The sequence below is a fragment of the Suncus etruscus genome, chromosome 2 (genome assembly GCF_024139225.1).
Source record: "Suncus etruscus isolate mSunEtr1 chromosome 2, mSunEtr1.pri.cur, whole genome shotgun sequence".
Classification (NCBI taxonomy): domain Eukaryota; kingdom Metazoa; phylum Chordata; class Mammalia; order Eulipotyphla; family Soricidae; genus Suncus; species Suncus etruscus.
In genome coordinates, this window is record NC_064849.1 from 95,424,465 (window position 1) to 95,441,502 (window position 17,038).

General features: G+C 36.5%; 1 protein-coding gene across 1 annotated transcript in view; it reads right to left on the reverse strand.

Moving 5' to 3' along the window:
• The window catches only part of NIPBL (NIPBL cohesin loading factor), a 207,921-nt gene that overhangs the window by 17,135 nt on the left and 173,748 nt on the right, over window positions 1-17,038 (reverse strand). Inside the window, exons 33-41 of the mRNA XM_049768359.1 lie at window positions 14,701-14,809; window positions 12,631-12,767; window positions 8,762-8,902; window positions 8,557-8,650; window positions 8,065-8,219; window positions 6,974-7,064; window positions 4,432-4,605; window positions 2,945-3,135; window positions 362-469 (exon numbers count right to left, since the gene is read on the reverse strand). Coding sequence (XP_049624316.1) covers window positions 362-469; window positions 2,945-3,135; window positions 4,432-4,605; window positions 6,974-7,064; window positions 8,065-8,219; window positions 8,557-8,650; window positions 8,762-8,902; window positions 12,631-12,767; window positions 14,701-14,809 — 1,200 coding nt within the window. The remainder of the gene's footprint in view (window positions 1-361; window positions 470-2,944; window positions 3,136-4,431; window positions 4,606-6,973; window positions 7,065-8,064; window positions 8,220-8,556; window positions 8,651-8,761; window positions 8,903-12,630; window positions 12,768-14,700; window positions 14,810-17,038) is intronic.

The window sequence follows — 17,038 nt, forward strand, 5'->3', positions numbered from 1 at the left end:
TCACACAATATACAATAGAACCTATGTATCCCTGACAGTGGTTTTATTTTATATTTTTTTGTGAAGTAAAATATATTTTCATTGAAATTTATTTAGAAAGATGTGATGGAAGAAAAAGAAAGAAGTGTATGTTCAAGAGAAAATACAGACTTCTCCATAGTGGAAATAGGCAAGCAAAGAAACAGATGAATAAGCAAGATATGTGCTCAAGGGAGAACACAGGTTTCAATTGCAGGCTTCTTTATTAGTTATTTTTTAAAAAATTAACATATTAGGAAGCCAACTTATTAATGTTTAAAAGAAAGTACTAAGAAAATAATTCTTTTCTGTATTTTAGGTTACTTGATTTCAGAATACATACATGAATGAATCCAGCATATTTTTTGTCTATTTCCACAAGTTGCTGATCGGCCTTGTTTCTCATAGCTGGTTCTGGATCTGTGCCCATAGCAATTAAATAAGGTACACACTAAAAATAAAACATAGAAAAAACTTTAAGGTATCACGGGGATAAAATCTCTGTATGTCCCCTGATATATATTAATGCTTACATATCTGGAACATGAATTTAGCTTTATTACAGGCCTTCCTATTAACACCATGTTTTTTTCTCTTTCCTTTGGCCACTCAGTGGAATTAAGAGCTTCCTCCTGTCTCTTGCTCAAGTTGGCCACATAAATAGCAGGCACCCAACTTACTGTACTATCTATCACTCTTGCCCCCAAATTATGAAAATGTCTTACCCCTACAAATCTGATTTTAGAAATGGCTTCATAAATCATTTGATTAGTTACTATTGAAACAACGGGCCTGGAGAGATAGCACAGCGGCATTTGCCTTGCAAGCAGCCGATCCAGGAACAAAGGTGGTTGGTTCAAATCCCGGTGTCCCATGTGGTCCCTCGTGCCTGCCAGGAGCTGTTTCTGAGCAGACAGCCAGGAGTAAACCCTGAGCACCGCCAGTGTGGCCCAAAAACAAAAACAAAAACAAAACAAAACAAAACAAAAAATCTATTGAAACAACTTTGTTCACTATACTTAGAGTTAAGAAACATGACTATTACATTTTATGAATCTGAATCAGGATTCAGATGAATCACTGAGGAGGTCACTAAAGGCAAACAAAACAATTTAAACTATTTTAGGTTTTGTGGCCATACCCAGTGGTGCTCATGGCTTAATTCTGACTCTGTGCTCTCTAAGTAGGGCTTGGGGAATCATAAGGGCTGCTAGATATTAATATGGGCTGTGTGCAGGCAAGATCTTTACACAGTTCCAGTCCTCCAAAATTTAGAAAAAGCAGACAAGGCACCAAAAGTCACTATCACTTGTAATGGGAGATCACTGATAAAATCCTGGCTTTGGGGGAAAAAGTGGCAAGAATTTGGAAATGAACTAAGTATTAGCTAATCAATGTTGAATTTCCTAAATTTAATGAACATGACTTTGAAGAGAATATCTTTATTCTTTGAAAATACATGTTCAAATACTGGAGGAGTATCTAATTCTTTTTATTAAATGAGACAGAATAAATGTTCATATGAGACGAAAGTTAAAGTAAAATGTTCACAAATTATACGAAGAATCTAGAAAATGTTTTATAACATCACTGCAATCTTCTTTACTAGATGTAAATACTTAAAAAAAAGATATAATATTAAAAGCATAAACTAGTGGGGCCGGAGCAGTGGCTCAGTGGTAGGGCGTTTGCTTTGCACGAGGCTGACCCAGGAAGGACCGCAGTTAGAACCCCTGGTGTACCATATGGTCCCCCAAGCCAGGAGGATTATTGAGTACAGAGCCAGGAGTAATCCCTGAGCGTAACTGGGTGTGACGTCATTAAAAAAAAAAGCACAAACTACCTAAGGCCAGCCATTCATTTAGAGTAAAGGGGTCGATGTATCAATGGCTGGACAAGGGTGGAGAGTGACTACAAAGGGGGTTGGATATGGACTGATCCCCACCAGCTCATATGGTCCCCCAAGCTCCACCAGAAATAGCCATGACACTACTGGGTGTGGCCCCTGAATTACCCATCTCCAGCCATATGTAACTAAACAAGATTCTTAACACATATTATTATTATTATTATTTTTAAATTAAAAAAATTTGTTTTGGGGGAGGGCTTCACCCAGCAATGTTCAGGAATTACTCCTGGCTTTGTACTCAGGCATTATTCCTGGTAGTATTCCGGGGACCATGTGGGATCCTGAGGATCAAACTTAAGTCAGGCATATGCAAGGCAAATACCCTACCAGCTGTTCTATCACTCTGGCTCCAACATATATTATTATTTCTTTTTGATTTTTTGGGTCACACCCGGTAGCGTTCAGTGGTTCTTCCTGGCTCTTAGCTCAGAAATCCCTCCTGGCAGGCTTGGGGGACCATATGGGATGCCAGGATTCGAACCACCATCGGTCCTGGATCAGCTGCGTGTAAGGCAAACATCCTACAGCTTTGCTATCTCTCTGGCTCCCTCTAACATTATTTCTTTTGGTGATTATGACCCTGAGTAATGAAAAACAGGTTAAATATATATATATATATATATATGTTAATGTGCTTTGGACATTGGTGTGCTAAAGAAATAGGAATAAATAGCATTTTTAAAACAGGTTTTAGAAAGAACTGAATAAATAGTAAATACCTAAAATAAAAATCTTAAAGGACATAGCACTTTATTATTTAAGAGGTTCAATTTGGCAGTCTATAGCAGTACTCTGAATATGTAACATGACATGTATGACTCAATCTAATGTCTTTATTATATTTTCTCATTATCAATGTTTTGAATAATTGATATAACCCCTGAAAAAAATTTGAGCTCAAATTATAATAACTTAATTTTCTGTGAACACTAATCACTTATTCTTAAGTCATAAATCATCACATTTCAACAAAATCTGGCTCTTTAAATAGGTACTGCTACTAGAAAATGTACTTACCTGAACTGGATGAATTAGACCTTGGTTTAGAGTCAATGCAATGACATTTAGAGCAAAGTGTCGTACACTTGATTGGGTATGAAAAAATGCCTCAAGCACCTGTTTGAGATAAAGCTGCATGATGGAACTACTCATCCCTGAGGAAACATCTCCCATCTCTTTTAAGTCTTCTTGTTTTGCAACTTTCTTCCCTATAAAAGGAAGTAAACACGTTAAGAACAAATAATAGGGAGATCATCTATGTCGGGGGAGGGGGGGGATAAAAAAAAGGACACAAGTAATAAACCTTACTAAATATATCAAACTACTACAGAGCCAAATGCACAAACTATTTTAGAGAAACTTGGTAAAAATAATATCCTCTTTTCCATCAAAATGACATCTATGGGGCTGGAGATAGCATGGAGGTAAAGTGTTTGCCTTGCATGTAGAAGGATAGTGGCTCGAATCCCGGCATCCCATATAGTCCTCCGAGTCTGCCAGGAGCAATTTCTGAGCATAGAGCCAGGAGTAACCCCTGAGTGCTGCCAGGGTGTGACCCAACCCCCCCCCCCCCCAAAAAAGAAAGACATCTATAGGAAATAGAGTTAATATAGTGAATAGGATGTTTGCCTTGTACATGGCCAACCTGGCATGATCCCTGGCACTCTGTATCAGGCACTTTGGCACTAAAATTGTCCTTTGAGTCCACCAAGAGTGGTCCCTGAACAGAGAATCAGGAGCACAGCAAGTATGGGAAAAATCAAAACCAAAACCAACAAACAAAATTCCAAAAGTGCTATCTGGACATATATTCAAATTTACAAACTATTTTGAAGAATACAAGAATACCTTAAAATTTAACTATGGAGGGGGCCGGGCGGTGGCGCTAGAGGTAAGGTGCCTGCCTTGCCTGCGCTAGCCTTGGATGAACAGCGGTTCGATCCCCCGGTTTCCCATATGGTCCCCCAGGCCAGGAGCGACTTCTGAGCGCATAGCCAGGAGTAACCCCTGAGCGTCACCGGGTGTGGCCCAAAAACCAAAAAAAAAAAAAAATTTAACTATGGATTTAAGAACTCTACTTGTTCTAAACTCTTTCACCCAAAGTGAGTAATATCACTCCTTGGGTGCACTGAAATGGTCCAGGGGTCTCGTAGGAGCATTTAGTCAACTGGAAGGCACTTTCTGCATACTTGATAAAGGAAAATAAATTTTTTTGGAGGTAGGGGTCTGCGCTTGAATGATTTTCTTTCCTTTTTTCTGAAAGGGAGCAGGCAAAATAAGCAAATTCAGATATCTGAATTGAAAAGAGTCATAAAGTGCCAGAATTGCATTTACATTGCAACAACTGGAGAGATAGCACAGTGGGCAGGGCATGTGGTCAACCCAGATTCCCTCCCCGACATCCCAGATGATACCCCAAGCCTGCCAGGAATAAGCCCTGAGCCCCTCTGGGTGTGGCCCCAAAACAAAACACGGAACAACAACAAAAATATATTTTGACTTACAATCTCTATCTGCCTGCTGCATACGTGTATCCTCTTCTTGTAGGTAGGTCTGGAGATTTTTTAGCACTTGTATTTTTAAATTCACTGAGGAGTTCTTATCAGATAAAATATTATTATACAGATTTTTCACTTCTTGCTCAAACATTAGACTTGGATGCTGAATAAAGGCAAATCCTAAAGAAGGAAAAAAAATCTTAATATATATATAGACTATGTATAATATTTAACAACGTTGATAAATTATATATAGAGCACCTTATTTAAAAAATTAAAACTTAAAGTGACTGGAAGAATATGCTAGTGGCCTTACCTAGAGAAGTATTAGAGCAGGCACTTCTTTCCCCATGAATTAAAAATAAGAAATAGCATTTCAAAGGAGAATTTCACACAAGAGGAAACCTTGAGGAGGGAGCAGGGCCTAGTGGCTAGGGGAGTGGATTAGGAGTCAGGAGTCTTTGGTTCTATTCCTGGCTCCACCACTGACTTGTAGTGTGACCTTGGGTGAGTCACATTATCTCTTTGCCTCAATTCTCCATCTGTAAAATGGGGACAATAATATTTACCACCCACCTACCTTAAAGGGATGTTTTTAGGATTTAAGAGGTAATGTCTGCAAACATTTTTTAAAATACCTCATAGATGTTACACTGACATTATTTTAAAGCACTAAAATATATTCATTTGATGAAATAGAATAATTCTAGCTAGAGCAAACATTATTTGTAACTTATTTCTCATATGAAGTCACAATGCTGAATTCTATAAGTAGTACAACAGAATTATACAACCTTAGTTGTACAAAAATCTTCATTTTGTGAGATACAATTAAGATTCATGAAATTATTAAGTATTAGGGATACCAAATGAAAAAACTAAATTCAGAACATAGAGTAAATAGATAACTAGCCCAAAATAACAGGTAATCATGGCCCCAGCAAGATGTCTCTTAATAAATCTAGAGGTAGTATTTTCTAGTCAAAGCTTCCAAGGGCTGGAGATGGAGCATGAAGTAGTTACCTGCTTTGCACATGAGGTCCTGGGTTCAATCCCTGATACCGCAAAGTAAAAAAACCAAAAAGTCCAACATCCCACCAAATTCCACTATGTGTTCCTTGATATAACATTATTAGATATAAACTATTCATTTTATTACTTTAACTGATGTTTAGAGAAAGCTACACCAGTTTAAAGGTAATACTGCACCAATTAATTGCATAATAAAGTACTATTGGGAATTTTATTATATTTGTTATAGGTGATTCTATGAATAGGATGAAGAAAGAAGATAGTAAGATTTAAATTTATAAAGAAATTTACAAACATTATTTAATGATGAAGTTTGGGATATAGAATCTTTTATTAAATTTTCCTTTTGTATTTTGCTTTTTGTGCCACTATTTGTATTGTTGAGGGCTTACTCCTGACTGCACTCAGGTATTACTTGTGATGATGTAGGGGCACTATACAGGATACCAGGGATTGAACTAGGGGTTAGCTGTGTGCATGAAAAGTGCCCTACTATTGCTCTAGTCCCCACTATTATTCATTTATTTGTACATTAGGCTATCCATGAATATTAAATGATAACACTGCTAATGTTACCAAAATAAAGCTTCCAAATAAAACCCAAAACTTAAAAAAGTTTTTATATTTAAAGTGCATCTAATTTATTATTTAAATTGGATTCTTTCTCTCAAATTCCAGATAAGTCACAGAGAGCTAACTGTCTGCAAGAATATCAATGATTCTGGATAAATGAAGTGCAGCAAGTATGCAATAAAACTACCTTTTTGTGTTTCAATATAATTAAAGTTTATGTAGATCATCATTTTGTGTGTGTGTGTGAGAGGGGGCCACAATCAGTAGTACTCTGGGAACCATTACGGGATTGGGGATTTAACTCGGGTCAACCATGTACAAGACAAGTGCTCTACACACTGTATTAGCTCTCTGAATCCATACTGTTATTGTTTTTAATAGCAACGGTAGATACATGCAATAATTTCAAGGGAAGGCAACAATATGCAACAGCATGAAATTTTTCTAGATCACTTTCGTTTTTTTACAAAGTGCCTTAATGAGTTTTTTCTTTGTTTTTTAGGCCACATCTGACTGTGCTCAGGGGTTACTCCTAGCTCTGCACTCAGGAATTACAGCTGACAGTGCTTGAAGAACAATATGGGATGCCAGATATTAAACCTCAATCAGCCACATGCAAGGCAAATAAATGCACTACCTATTGCACTGATGCACTCCTTCCCGACTTTTAAGAAACTATTACACCAAAGGTAGGAGACGGCACTGCTAACTCTAATTAACTAAAGAAAGTATGAGGATATTGATTCAAGTTATCTGACTGTTCAAGGTGACCCAAGAAATCATCTTGCTAAGCCTAGAATGAAGCTCATATTACTTTTAAGCTAGTTTTTATTCTATATACGATTTTAAAATGACTAAAACTATAAATCAATCAACAATTTAGTCTCAAAATATAAAATTTGTTCTGCCTCTCCAACTATAAAAAAAAACCACCTTAATTTACCTAGACCAATGATGGCTTTTGTTTGCACTTCTTCATCTGAATGTTTTGTAAAATACATTAATAGTTCCAGAACTTTATCCTTTATGTTTACCTGAGGGAGAAAAAAAAAGTATGTAAAGAATATGTTTAGAACAATTTTCAACAATAAAGGAAAATAAAACCTAAAAAGCTAATAGTAGTAATATGGGGCCAGAGAGTGTAGGATGTTTGCCTTGAAAGCAGATCACCCAGGTTTGATACCCGGTATTCCATATTTATAGCTCCCGTGAGCCTGCCAGGAGTAATTAATTCCTGTGGCTCAAAACCAAAATTAAAAACCAAAACAAAAAAGTTAACAGTAAAAACTTATATGTGAGCATCACCAATATGTTAATAAATCCATAATTTAAAACACTTAGTATTAAAAAATTTTGTATTAAAAAAGCCTGTGCCAGAAGTACTCAAAAACATTGTATCTACAACACATAGCTAATGTTAAAATGATATAAACTTGATCTTGTTCTAAACAAAGTTCATAAATTAGAAGCTAGTATGAAAAAACATGTTTAGAGGAGCACTGTTTTAAAATTGGCATTAAACCAGAGAACTCTCAACCTGTCTTCATCCTGAGTCATTACCCATTTTCTTTTTTTGTTTTTTTTTTTGGTTTTTGGGCCACACCCGGTGACGCTCAGGGGTTACTCCTGGCTATGCGCTCAGAAGTTGCTCCTGGCTTGGGGGACCATATGGGACGCCGGGGGGATCGAACCGCGGTCCGTCCTAGGCTAGCGCAGGTAAGGCAGGCACCTTACCTTTAGCGCCACCGCCCGGCCCCAAAGAACAACATTTATTTATTTATTTTTGTTTTTTGTTGTTTTTTTTTTGGGGGGCAGTCACACCCGGCAGTGCTCAGGGGTTACTCCTGGCTCCATGCTCAGAAATTGCTCCTGGCAGGCACGGGGGACCATATGGGACGCTGGGATTCGAACCGATGACCTCCTGCATGAAAGGCAAACACCTTACCTCCATGCTATCTCTCCAGCCCCACCCATTTTCAATTCACAAGGTCACAGAATTATATTTACAATATACTAAATAATAAGAACTGTTACCTTACTATTGCCTTTAAAGTCTTCCAGATCAAAATCAAAATGACGACATAATGCTCCAACAGTGAAAAGGGATCTAAGAAGTGCTGGTTTGTTTGTTAGAAGTGAAGTGTTATTTGGATCTTCTTGGTGTTGACTTTTTAATTTTGAAATGGCACCTATTTAATAACAGATGAAATAAACTTAAGAAATATTTATATGACAATTAAACTTCAGATTTTTAAGTTTGAATACTTCTTATCAGTGAATTGTTTAAATTCTATCAGTGCTTCTAAGTAGTAACATGCCTATTATGAGAGTACTCCTTAAAAGCCTAAAAGAATTAGTCTTAAAAAAAGGTAATTTAAGATTTTATTTTACATAGTTGGCAGAGAAGTTAGCAAAACATGCTTATCAGGAGATAAACTTCCCCAATACTAACAAAGTGTGCTAAAATGAGATGGACTTACTACAGAAACCAATGGAAAAATGTTAAAATCAAACCAATAAACTTACCATAATATCTATTAAAACAGGCCCATACAAATTTAAAATTTTGTGTAACTTTATTTACAACTGCGCCAAGACAACTCACACAATGTTGTACTACCTGAAATATAGAAATATTTAGAATATTTAAAAATAAGTTAAAGACATGGTAAAACATGATGTTATATTTTGTGAACTATATATATCAATAGATTGCAAAGTTAATGCTTACAGTCATGCCATATTTGATGATAAGTTTCATTAGATCTTCTTCGATAGTGGCAAGGAAAGTTTCACTTGGATGCTCCATTAGTGGTACAACAAGCTCTAGGATTTTTGCAACATTGCAGATAACCATGAAATCATTTTGTGTCTACAAGGAAAAAAAATCAGTACTTTATGAACATAAAAATCTAAAAATAAACCGCATGCAATTTTATGCATTTAGGAGATGAAATAGTATGTATGCAAAGTTTCAGTGGAAAAATTATTAGAAGGAGCCTTTTGTAATAAAAAATAAAATACCATTTTCTTTGTTCGTTTTTTTTTTTTTGTTTTTTTTTGGGGCACACCCGGCAAAGCTCAGGGACCATATGGGATGCCAGGATCGAACCACCATCCTTCCGCATGCAAGGCAAATTCAACCTCCATGCTATCTCTCCGGCCCCATAAAAGTACCACTTTTTAACATATAAAAGACAAAACTTAGAAGCCTAGTAATTAGCCAGTATTAAATACTATCAAGTCAGGGGCCGGAGAGATAGCACAGCAGCGTTTGCCTCGCAAGCAGCTGACACAGGACCTATGGTGGTTGGTTCGAATCCTGACGTCCCTTATGGTTCCCCGTGCCTGCCAGGAGCTATTTCTGAGTAGATAGCCAGGAGTAACCCCTGAGCATTGCCGGGTGTGGCCCAAAACCAAAACCAAAACCAAAACCAAAAACAAACAAACAAAAAAACCCCAAAAAAACCCAAAACCAAAAAAAAAAAAATACTATCAAGTCATCGTTCAAAATCAAGATCATCAATACTTTGCTGTCTATTTTGGAATTGGAGAGATAGTATTGTGGGTAGGAAGCTTGCCTTGCACGTGGCTGACCTGAGCTTGATTCCTGAAACCTCAATATTGCACGTGGCTGACCTGAGCTTGATTCCTGAAACCTCAATATTTTCATGAATGACTCTAGAATTCCTGAGCATTGTACCAGGATTAAGGCCTGTGCATCGCTGGGTGTGCAAACTGTCCACCTTCCCCAAATCAAAATGTTACAGCAATCATTCCATAAAGGTAGGAACCTGATTTAATCAAATATATAAATGTGAGAGTAAGAAAATAGGTTGACACTCCTAGGAATATACCCTAGGAAAATAAAAACACCATACAAAAATGCCTTCCTCATCTCTATATTCCTTGCAGCGCTATTTACAATAGCCAGACTCTGGAAACAAGCAAGATGCTCTTCAAGAGATGAACGGCTAAAGAAACTGTGGTACATACACAAAATAGAATATTATGCAATTGTCAGGAGAGATGAAGTTATGACATTTTCCTATACATGGGTGGACATAGAATCTATAATGCTGAGTGAAACAAGTCAGAGGGAGAGAGAAAGACACAGAATAGTTTCACTCATCTATGGGTTTTAAGAAAAACAAAAAACATTATTGTAATAATGCCCAGAGACAACAGAATGGGCCTGGAAGGACTGGCTCACTACATAGAGTGGTGAGTTTAATTAGAGAGATGACTACAACTATCATGACAATGTTAATGAGTGAGGGAAGTAGAATGCCTGCCTCAAATACAGGCAGGGGGTGGTGGTGGAGGGAGATGGGGGCATTGGTGGTGGGAAGGTTGCACTGGTGAAGGCGGTGCTCTTTTATGACTAAAACCCAACTACAATCATGTATGTCATCATGGTGCTTAAATAAAGAAAATAAATAATAATAAAGAAAAAAAGGATGAATCCTAGGGCTGAAGGAGCGATAGCACAGTGGTAGGGCATTTGCCTTGAACGTGTTTATTTAAATAAATAAGTATATTTATTTTAATTATAATATACAGAATTATAGTAAAATTTGTTTATTATAATAAATTCATATTTATTATAGAACTATAATTGAGATGTTCCAGTACCTGTCCTCCCCTCTGATTTATTTCAGTTAACATGACCTCCTCTAGTTCCAATCAATTACATATAAACCATGGTTTCATCTCCTAGAGTTGAGTAATATTCCATTTACACACACATACACCTTTTTATCTACTCATCTGCTGTTGGGTACTTCAGTTATTACAGATGCTGGCTATTGTAAACATGTAAATTCAAACAACTGCTGTTACGAATATATGTGTGCAGATATTTTTATAAATTGTTTTCTTGGAATAGATACCAAGGACTGAAATTGCTGATGTGAAATATCTCACTGTTATTGTGATTTTCACTGACAATAAATGATGCTGAACAAACACTTTTTCATATACCTATTGGTCATTTAATTGTGTTCTTTTGAGGAAATGTCTGTTCAACTTCCTCCATTTTTGGAGTTTGTTTTTGGATCACACCTGACAGTGCTCAGGGCTTACTCCTGATTTTGTTCTCAGGAGTCACTCTTGATGAACCCTCTGAGGTCCAGGTACCAAATATGGGTTAGACAAGTGCAAGGCAAGTGCCTTATCCTCTGTACTATGGCTCTGGTTCCCTTTCTCCATTAAAAAAATATTTTGTTTTGTTTTGTTTTTATTGTTTGGGTATACCTGGCATGTTTGGGAGACCATTTGGGATGATGTTGGAGATAAAATCCAAATTGACTGCATGAAAGGCAAATGTTCCCACTATACTATCTCTTTGACTCATTTTAGGCCATACTTGGCTGTGCTCATCAGAACTTACTCCTGATTTTGTGCTGGGAACCAAATACAGTGCTGGGGATCAATTCATGGGTGATCATGTGTAAGGCAAGCACCTTAACCCCTATTCAGTCTCTGGTCTCCATTTTCCTTTTCGTTTTCTCCCTATATTAAGAGTTTTTAATTATGTGTAAAAATATAAGTATTAGACAATGTTTTTACTTGTTATTTCCTGTTTATGCTTCACTTTACTAAAGCTCAATTAGGGAACTAAGACTCAAACCCAAGTCAGCCATGAGTAAGAAAAGTACCTTACCCATGGTTCTGTATCTCTCTAGCCCAAGCTGCTAGTTTTTTTTTTTTTTTTTGTTTTGTTTTGTTTTTGTTTTTGGGTCACACCTGGCGGCACTCAGCGGTTACTCCTGGCTCTATGCTCAGAAATTGCTCCTGGCAGGCTTGGGGGACCATATGGAATGCCAGGATTCGAACCACCGACCTTCTGCATGCAAGGCAAACGCTTTTACCTCCATGCTATCTCTCCGGCCCCTCAAGCTGCTAGTTTTAATCAATGTTTAATTTTCAGATTTGGTTTTAGAGAAACTGTGTTAATTGAAAACTCCCTAATATTTCTGACATGATACTCATTTCATGTACTATATTATAAAAATATTTCTTAAACAATACATTTTAAAATGACAGTGAGAAAGCAAATTTAAAACCCAAAAGGTAGTTTTGCAATAAGTACTCTGCTTTATTCAACTCTGATTTTTTTTTCATTTTTGGAGGAGTAGGCCCAAACCGGTGATGCTTATGGGTTACTCCTGGCTCTCCACTAAGAAATTACTTCTGGTGGTACCTGGAAAACTATCTGGGATGTTAGGGACTGAACTTGGTCAGCAGCGTGCAAGGCAAGCACCCTACCCCCCACTACCTATTGCTCCGGGCCCTTACACCATACCTCTGATGCTTTGAGTTAGATTTTCTATAAGTATTTATTTTGAGATTAGTTTACCTTACAGAAAACCAGAACTTGGGAAATATATTAGACCATATATACATATTATATGGTGATTATAATAATCACCATTAATAATTTATATATGGTGATTATTAATAAGATGCCATAAATATTAAAACATATTTGAGCATGTGACACAGCTGATCAAATTATGTTGATAATATATATAAATTTTTAATTTAATATACATGATTAATATTAAGACACAAGAAATAAGGCAGTGCTATACTTACACTACATTTAGTGGTAAGGTACGGTTGCATAGTCATAGCATGTTTAACCATGAGTTGGGGTCTTATTTTGCTGAATAAGAATAAAGTGGTTATGCAAGCTACCAATCTTCCAGAATTCACACCTTTATTGTCAGAGTCTGAAAAAACAAACAAAGAAATAAGACACAAATATATGGCTAGGCAATAAAATAATACAGAATATTATTTAAATTACTCAAGATTATGTATGTCCTCGAAAGTCAATATATTTGTCAATAAAAAGATTAGTATATCCCATAAATTAGTATATACTTCCTGAATTTCTTTTTTTTTTTTTGTTTTTGGGACACACCCAGTGACACTCAGGGGTTACTCCTGGCTATGTGCTCAGAAATTGATCCTGGCTTGGGGCACCATATGGGATGCCGGGGGATCGAACCGTGGTCCGTCCTAGGCTAGCGCATGCAAAGCAGCCACCTTACCACTTGCGCCATGGCTCCAGCCCCTGAACCACTTGCGCCATGGCTCCAGCCCCTGAATTTCATTTTTAATGATTACATAGAGAAAAAATAAGGGACAGCGAGTCTGCATTATGGAAGGCAAATTTTACTTTGAAGAAGTAAAATTGAAGTTAAAGAAGAATGGAATTTGTGAAGTTTTTGGGAATAAACGGGTTATATCTAAAAAAAACAATGAAAGTGATGATGGGAAAAAAGTCAAAATGGAAATATATTTAGGTGAGGTGATGTTGTGTTTATAGATACTAGGGAATAAAAGAGACGGTATTATGGCAAAATAAATTAAGAATAGAAATGAAAAATTAAGAATATTTGAAGGTAAACTTTAGAAAGGTAAGAAAAATACTGGTAGAAGTTGCTAGTTAAGAGGTACAATGGTTCTTAGGAGGCAAATTAGTTTTCAGAAATATGGAACTTTATGACATTAACTGACAAGTATAACCCTTAAAATCTAGAAGAGGAAAAAAATAGGATAAAGAGAAAATGGAGATAAAAAGAAAGAGGTAAACATGAGAAAAATAAAAGAAAAACTGCATTAAAAATAGAAGGGACATCAACAATAAGCAAGTTTCAATAACTGTTAATATTAGGAATTGTATTAGCACAAATCTTTTGAAAAATGTTTCAAAATAGATAAGACTATAATTTTAGAATAAATTTTTCTATGTTTTAAAAAGTGTGAATATTTCTGATAAATGTTATTAGTAAACACATATGAGGCCCAGGAACTGTTTTTTGGGTGACACATCTGATGATACTCAAGGTCTATATCTGACTCAGGACTTAGGGGTCACTCTTGATGGTACTGGTGTGTGTGTGTGTGTGTATGTTGGGGGAAGGGAAGAAAAGGGAGACCCTATGGAATTAGGAATGATTTCTGGTTGACCGTGAGCAAGGCAAGCACTCTTCCTCCTGTACTATCTCTCTGGCCTCTGGATTTTAATTATTGCTCAATGAGATACCCAAAATTTTATGTCATTGAAAGAGTGAAAAGATACAGACTCATCCTTTGTTACACAGCTCTAAAGTAATTGTAGCCAACTATAACAATATAATCTAGGCTGCAACATCAAATAAAAATTTTATTTAAAAGTGAAGTCATTTTGACTAATTTTTCTTTTTCTAGGGAAGAATATATATATATATATATGTATATATATGTGGCAATGTCTAAATTAGATTTTAATATTAAAGCAGAAAAATGTGGTCACTTCTTTATACACTGGATATCCTCTAATGATGATGCTGAGGGAATGACTAACATACTTTCTGAGGATACTATGTTGCAGCAAAATTCCTCTGTTTAAATTTTGATCTAGAAAATGTGATTTGACTCATATAGGAAGTCTTCTTGCAATGAGTCATACCTTAACATATTTCTAAAATCTAAATATTTGGCATGGTGTAAAATTGTCATCAAAATATCCCAATAAAGTTTCACTGGTTAAGTAAAAAAAAAAAGTGAAGTCATTAATTAGTAGACTAAGGAAAGTCAAAGAAAAAGTCAGAAATGTGCTGATATTTTAATATATCTTATAAACTCAATTAATGACCAAAATATAAAATATCTTACCAGCTAGAGATTCCTCATATTTAAGAATGTGCTCAACTAGGTTATCAACAAGTTGAGTACAAGCTTTCTTCACAGGTTTATATGAGGAATCCTCTTCAGACTTCAACAACTATATATATATATATGTGAAAAAAAAAAAAAAAAAGAATCCCAGCATAATTATTCATTAGGCAATGACAATATATATGCATTAAATGTGTCCCTAAATAATAAACATTCAATTTTCCATTAACAACTTGACACTAAAATACAAATTAATGAGACAAATGTTTTAAAGATTTTTATAAAAGAGTAATTTATAAATACTTTCAAATACTTTCAGCATGAAGTATTTATACTGCTATGTGTATGGTTTGAGGTAGGATATGAGAAAAATGAGAGGTAATTTTCTTTTAAGAGTACCACTAAATGGTAGTTGAGTTATTTTGAAGTAGAATTCCATTTCTCATTATTTCAAGTCCTTTAACATTTCAAAATATTATGCATTAATTACTACATTTTTATGTAATCATATACATTTTAATTTCATCTTAAAATTTTGCAACAATAAGGCTATTTCTCTTTTATCCCTTTACATACTATTAATAAATTGTAGAAAAGTGTAACGAATGAGTAAAAACAACAGTTCAAACTAAATTTAAAAAACTTAATCTTCACAATCACAGGTTAATAGTAAAATTATATAAGGTACAATTTGTTTTAATAAAAACCAGATATTATAATTTTGGAGAAATTAAAGTTGAAATATATTTTTGATTTCCATGAAGGTCTAGTATTATGTAATATAATATTCTGTAAAGATAGAAAAATGTTTTGTCTATGCTGTCTAATGCTTACCACAAGGTACCTGTAGCCAATAAAAACTTGAATTATAGCTAGTGTGACAAGGGAGTTAGAAAAAAATAAATCTGCATTACAAGTCTCTCTCCGTCCCTCCCTCTCTCTCTCTTCTTCCCCCCCAACTTGATTCAGTTTCTTTTTGACTTGATTCAGAAATTCTCTTCCATAAACAAATAAATAAATACAGGGTTGGTGAGAGTACAGGAAGCAAGGCATTGCCTTGCTTGCAGCAGAATCTAGATTAATCTCACGAACTGAACATGGGTACCCTGAGCACTATCAGGAGTCAGTCCTGAATACAGAGGCAAGATTAGTCCTTGAGCTTATCAGGATATGGTTCAAAAACAAATATCCCCACTGTATTTGAAATGTCAAGAATATAGCTTAGAGTTAGAGCACTTGGCTTTGGCCCCCTGAGCATCAATCTGGGGTAGCCATTAAGCTTAGCCAGATGTATCCCACATTACCTGCCTATCTACCTATGCACGCACCCACCCATTTCTTTTTTTTTTTTTTGGGTTTTCACACCCGGTGATGCTCAGGGGATACTTCTAGCTATGCGCTCAGAATTTGCTTCTGGCTTGGGGGGTCTATATGGGATGCTGGGGATTGAACCCTGGTTTGTCCTGGGCAGCTGCGTGCAAGGCAAATGCCCTACCACTGTGCTATCCTTCAGCCCAACATTCATCCATTCAATTGCCCATTTCCTTTCCTTTTTTTTTTTTTCCTTTGGTTTTTGGGCCACACCCGGCGATGCTCAGGGGTTACTCCTGGCTGTCTGCTCAGAAATAGCTCCTGGCAGGCACGGGGGGGGGGGGGGGGGGGACGGACACGGACGACCATATGGGACACCAGGATTCGAACCAACCACCTTTGGTCCTGGATCGGCTGCTTGCAAGGCAAACGCCGCTGTGCTATCTCTCTGGGCCCGCCCATTTCCTTTCATCTATGGGGTTAACTACTAAGTTGAAGTAGGAACCAATTTTTAAAAATTAAACAGAGGCCAAATGGGCGAGAGGTCCCTTCCAGAACCATGTCCCTTGGGAAAGAGAGTGCTTGTTGTCTCTGGGACTTGGCTCCTGCAGTCACTCGGCTGAGCTCTCTCCCTCTGTTTGCAGCCCTAAATACTTGAGGACACGTTACCATTTTCAGCTGGAATGGGCAAAAAAGAAGCAAGTCTGACAAAATAAGACCACCAACTACAGAAGACGAATTAAAATGATTCCGAGGGAACAGAATTTCTAGAACCACAAAGAAAGACTTCATAAGTTCCACTCTTTGACCTGTGCAGATACCGAGATCTCTAGATACAGAGGTCTGATTTTATCACTCAGGACAGAGCAGAGGTCTTCCACATACCACAAAAGCACCAAGGGGAGAGTAAATGAACATGAAAGGAGTCTATAGTTAATCCCATGACAGTACACTTCAAGGGTGGAGAAACCCTGTGTCTCTTAGGCCAAGGGAATTCCTTTTCAATGACTCCAATATTTACAGT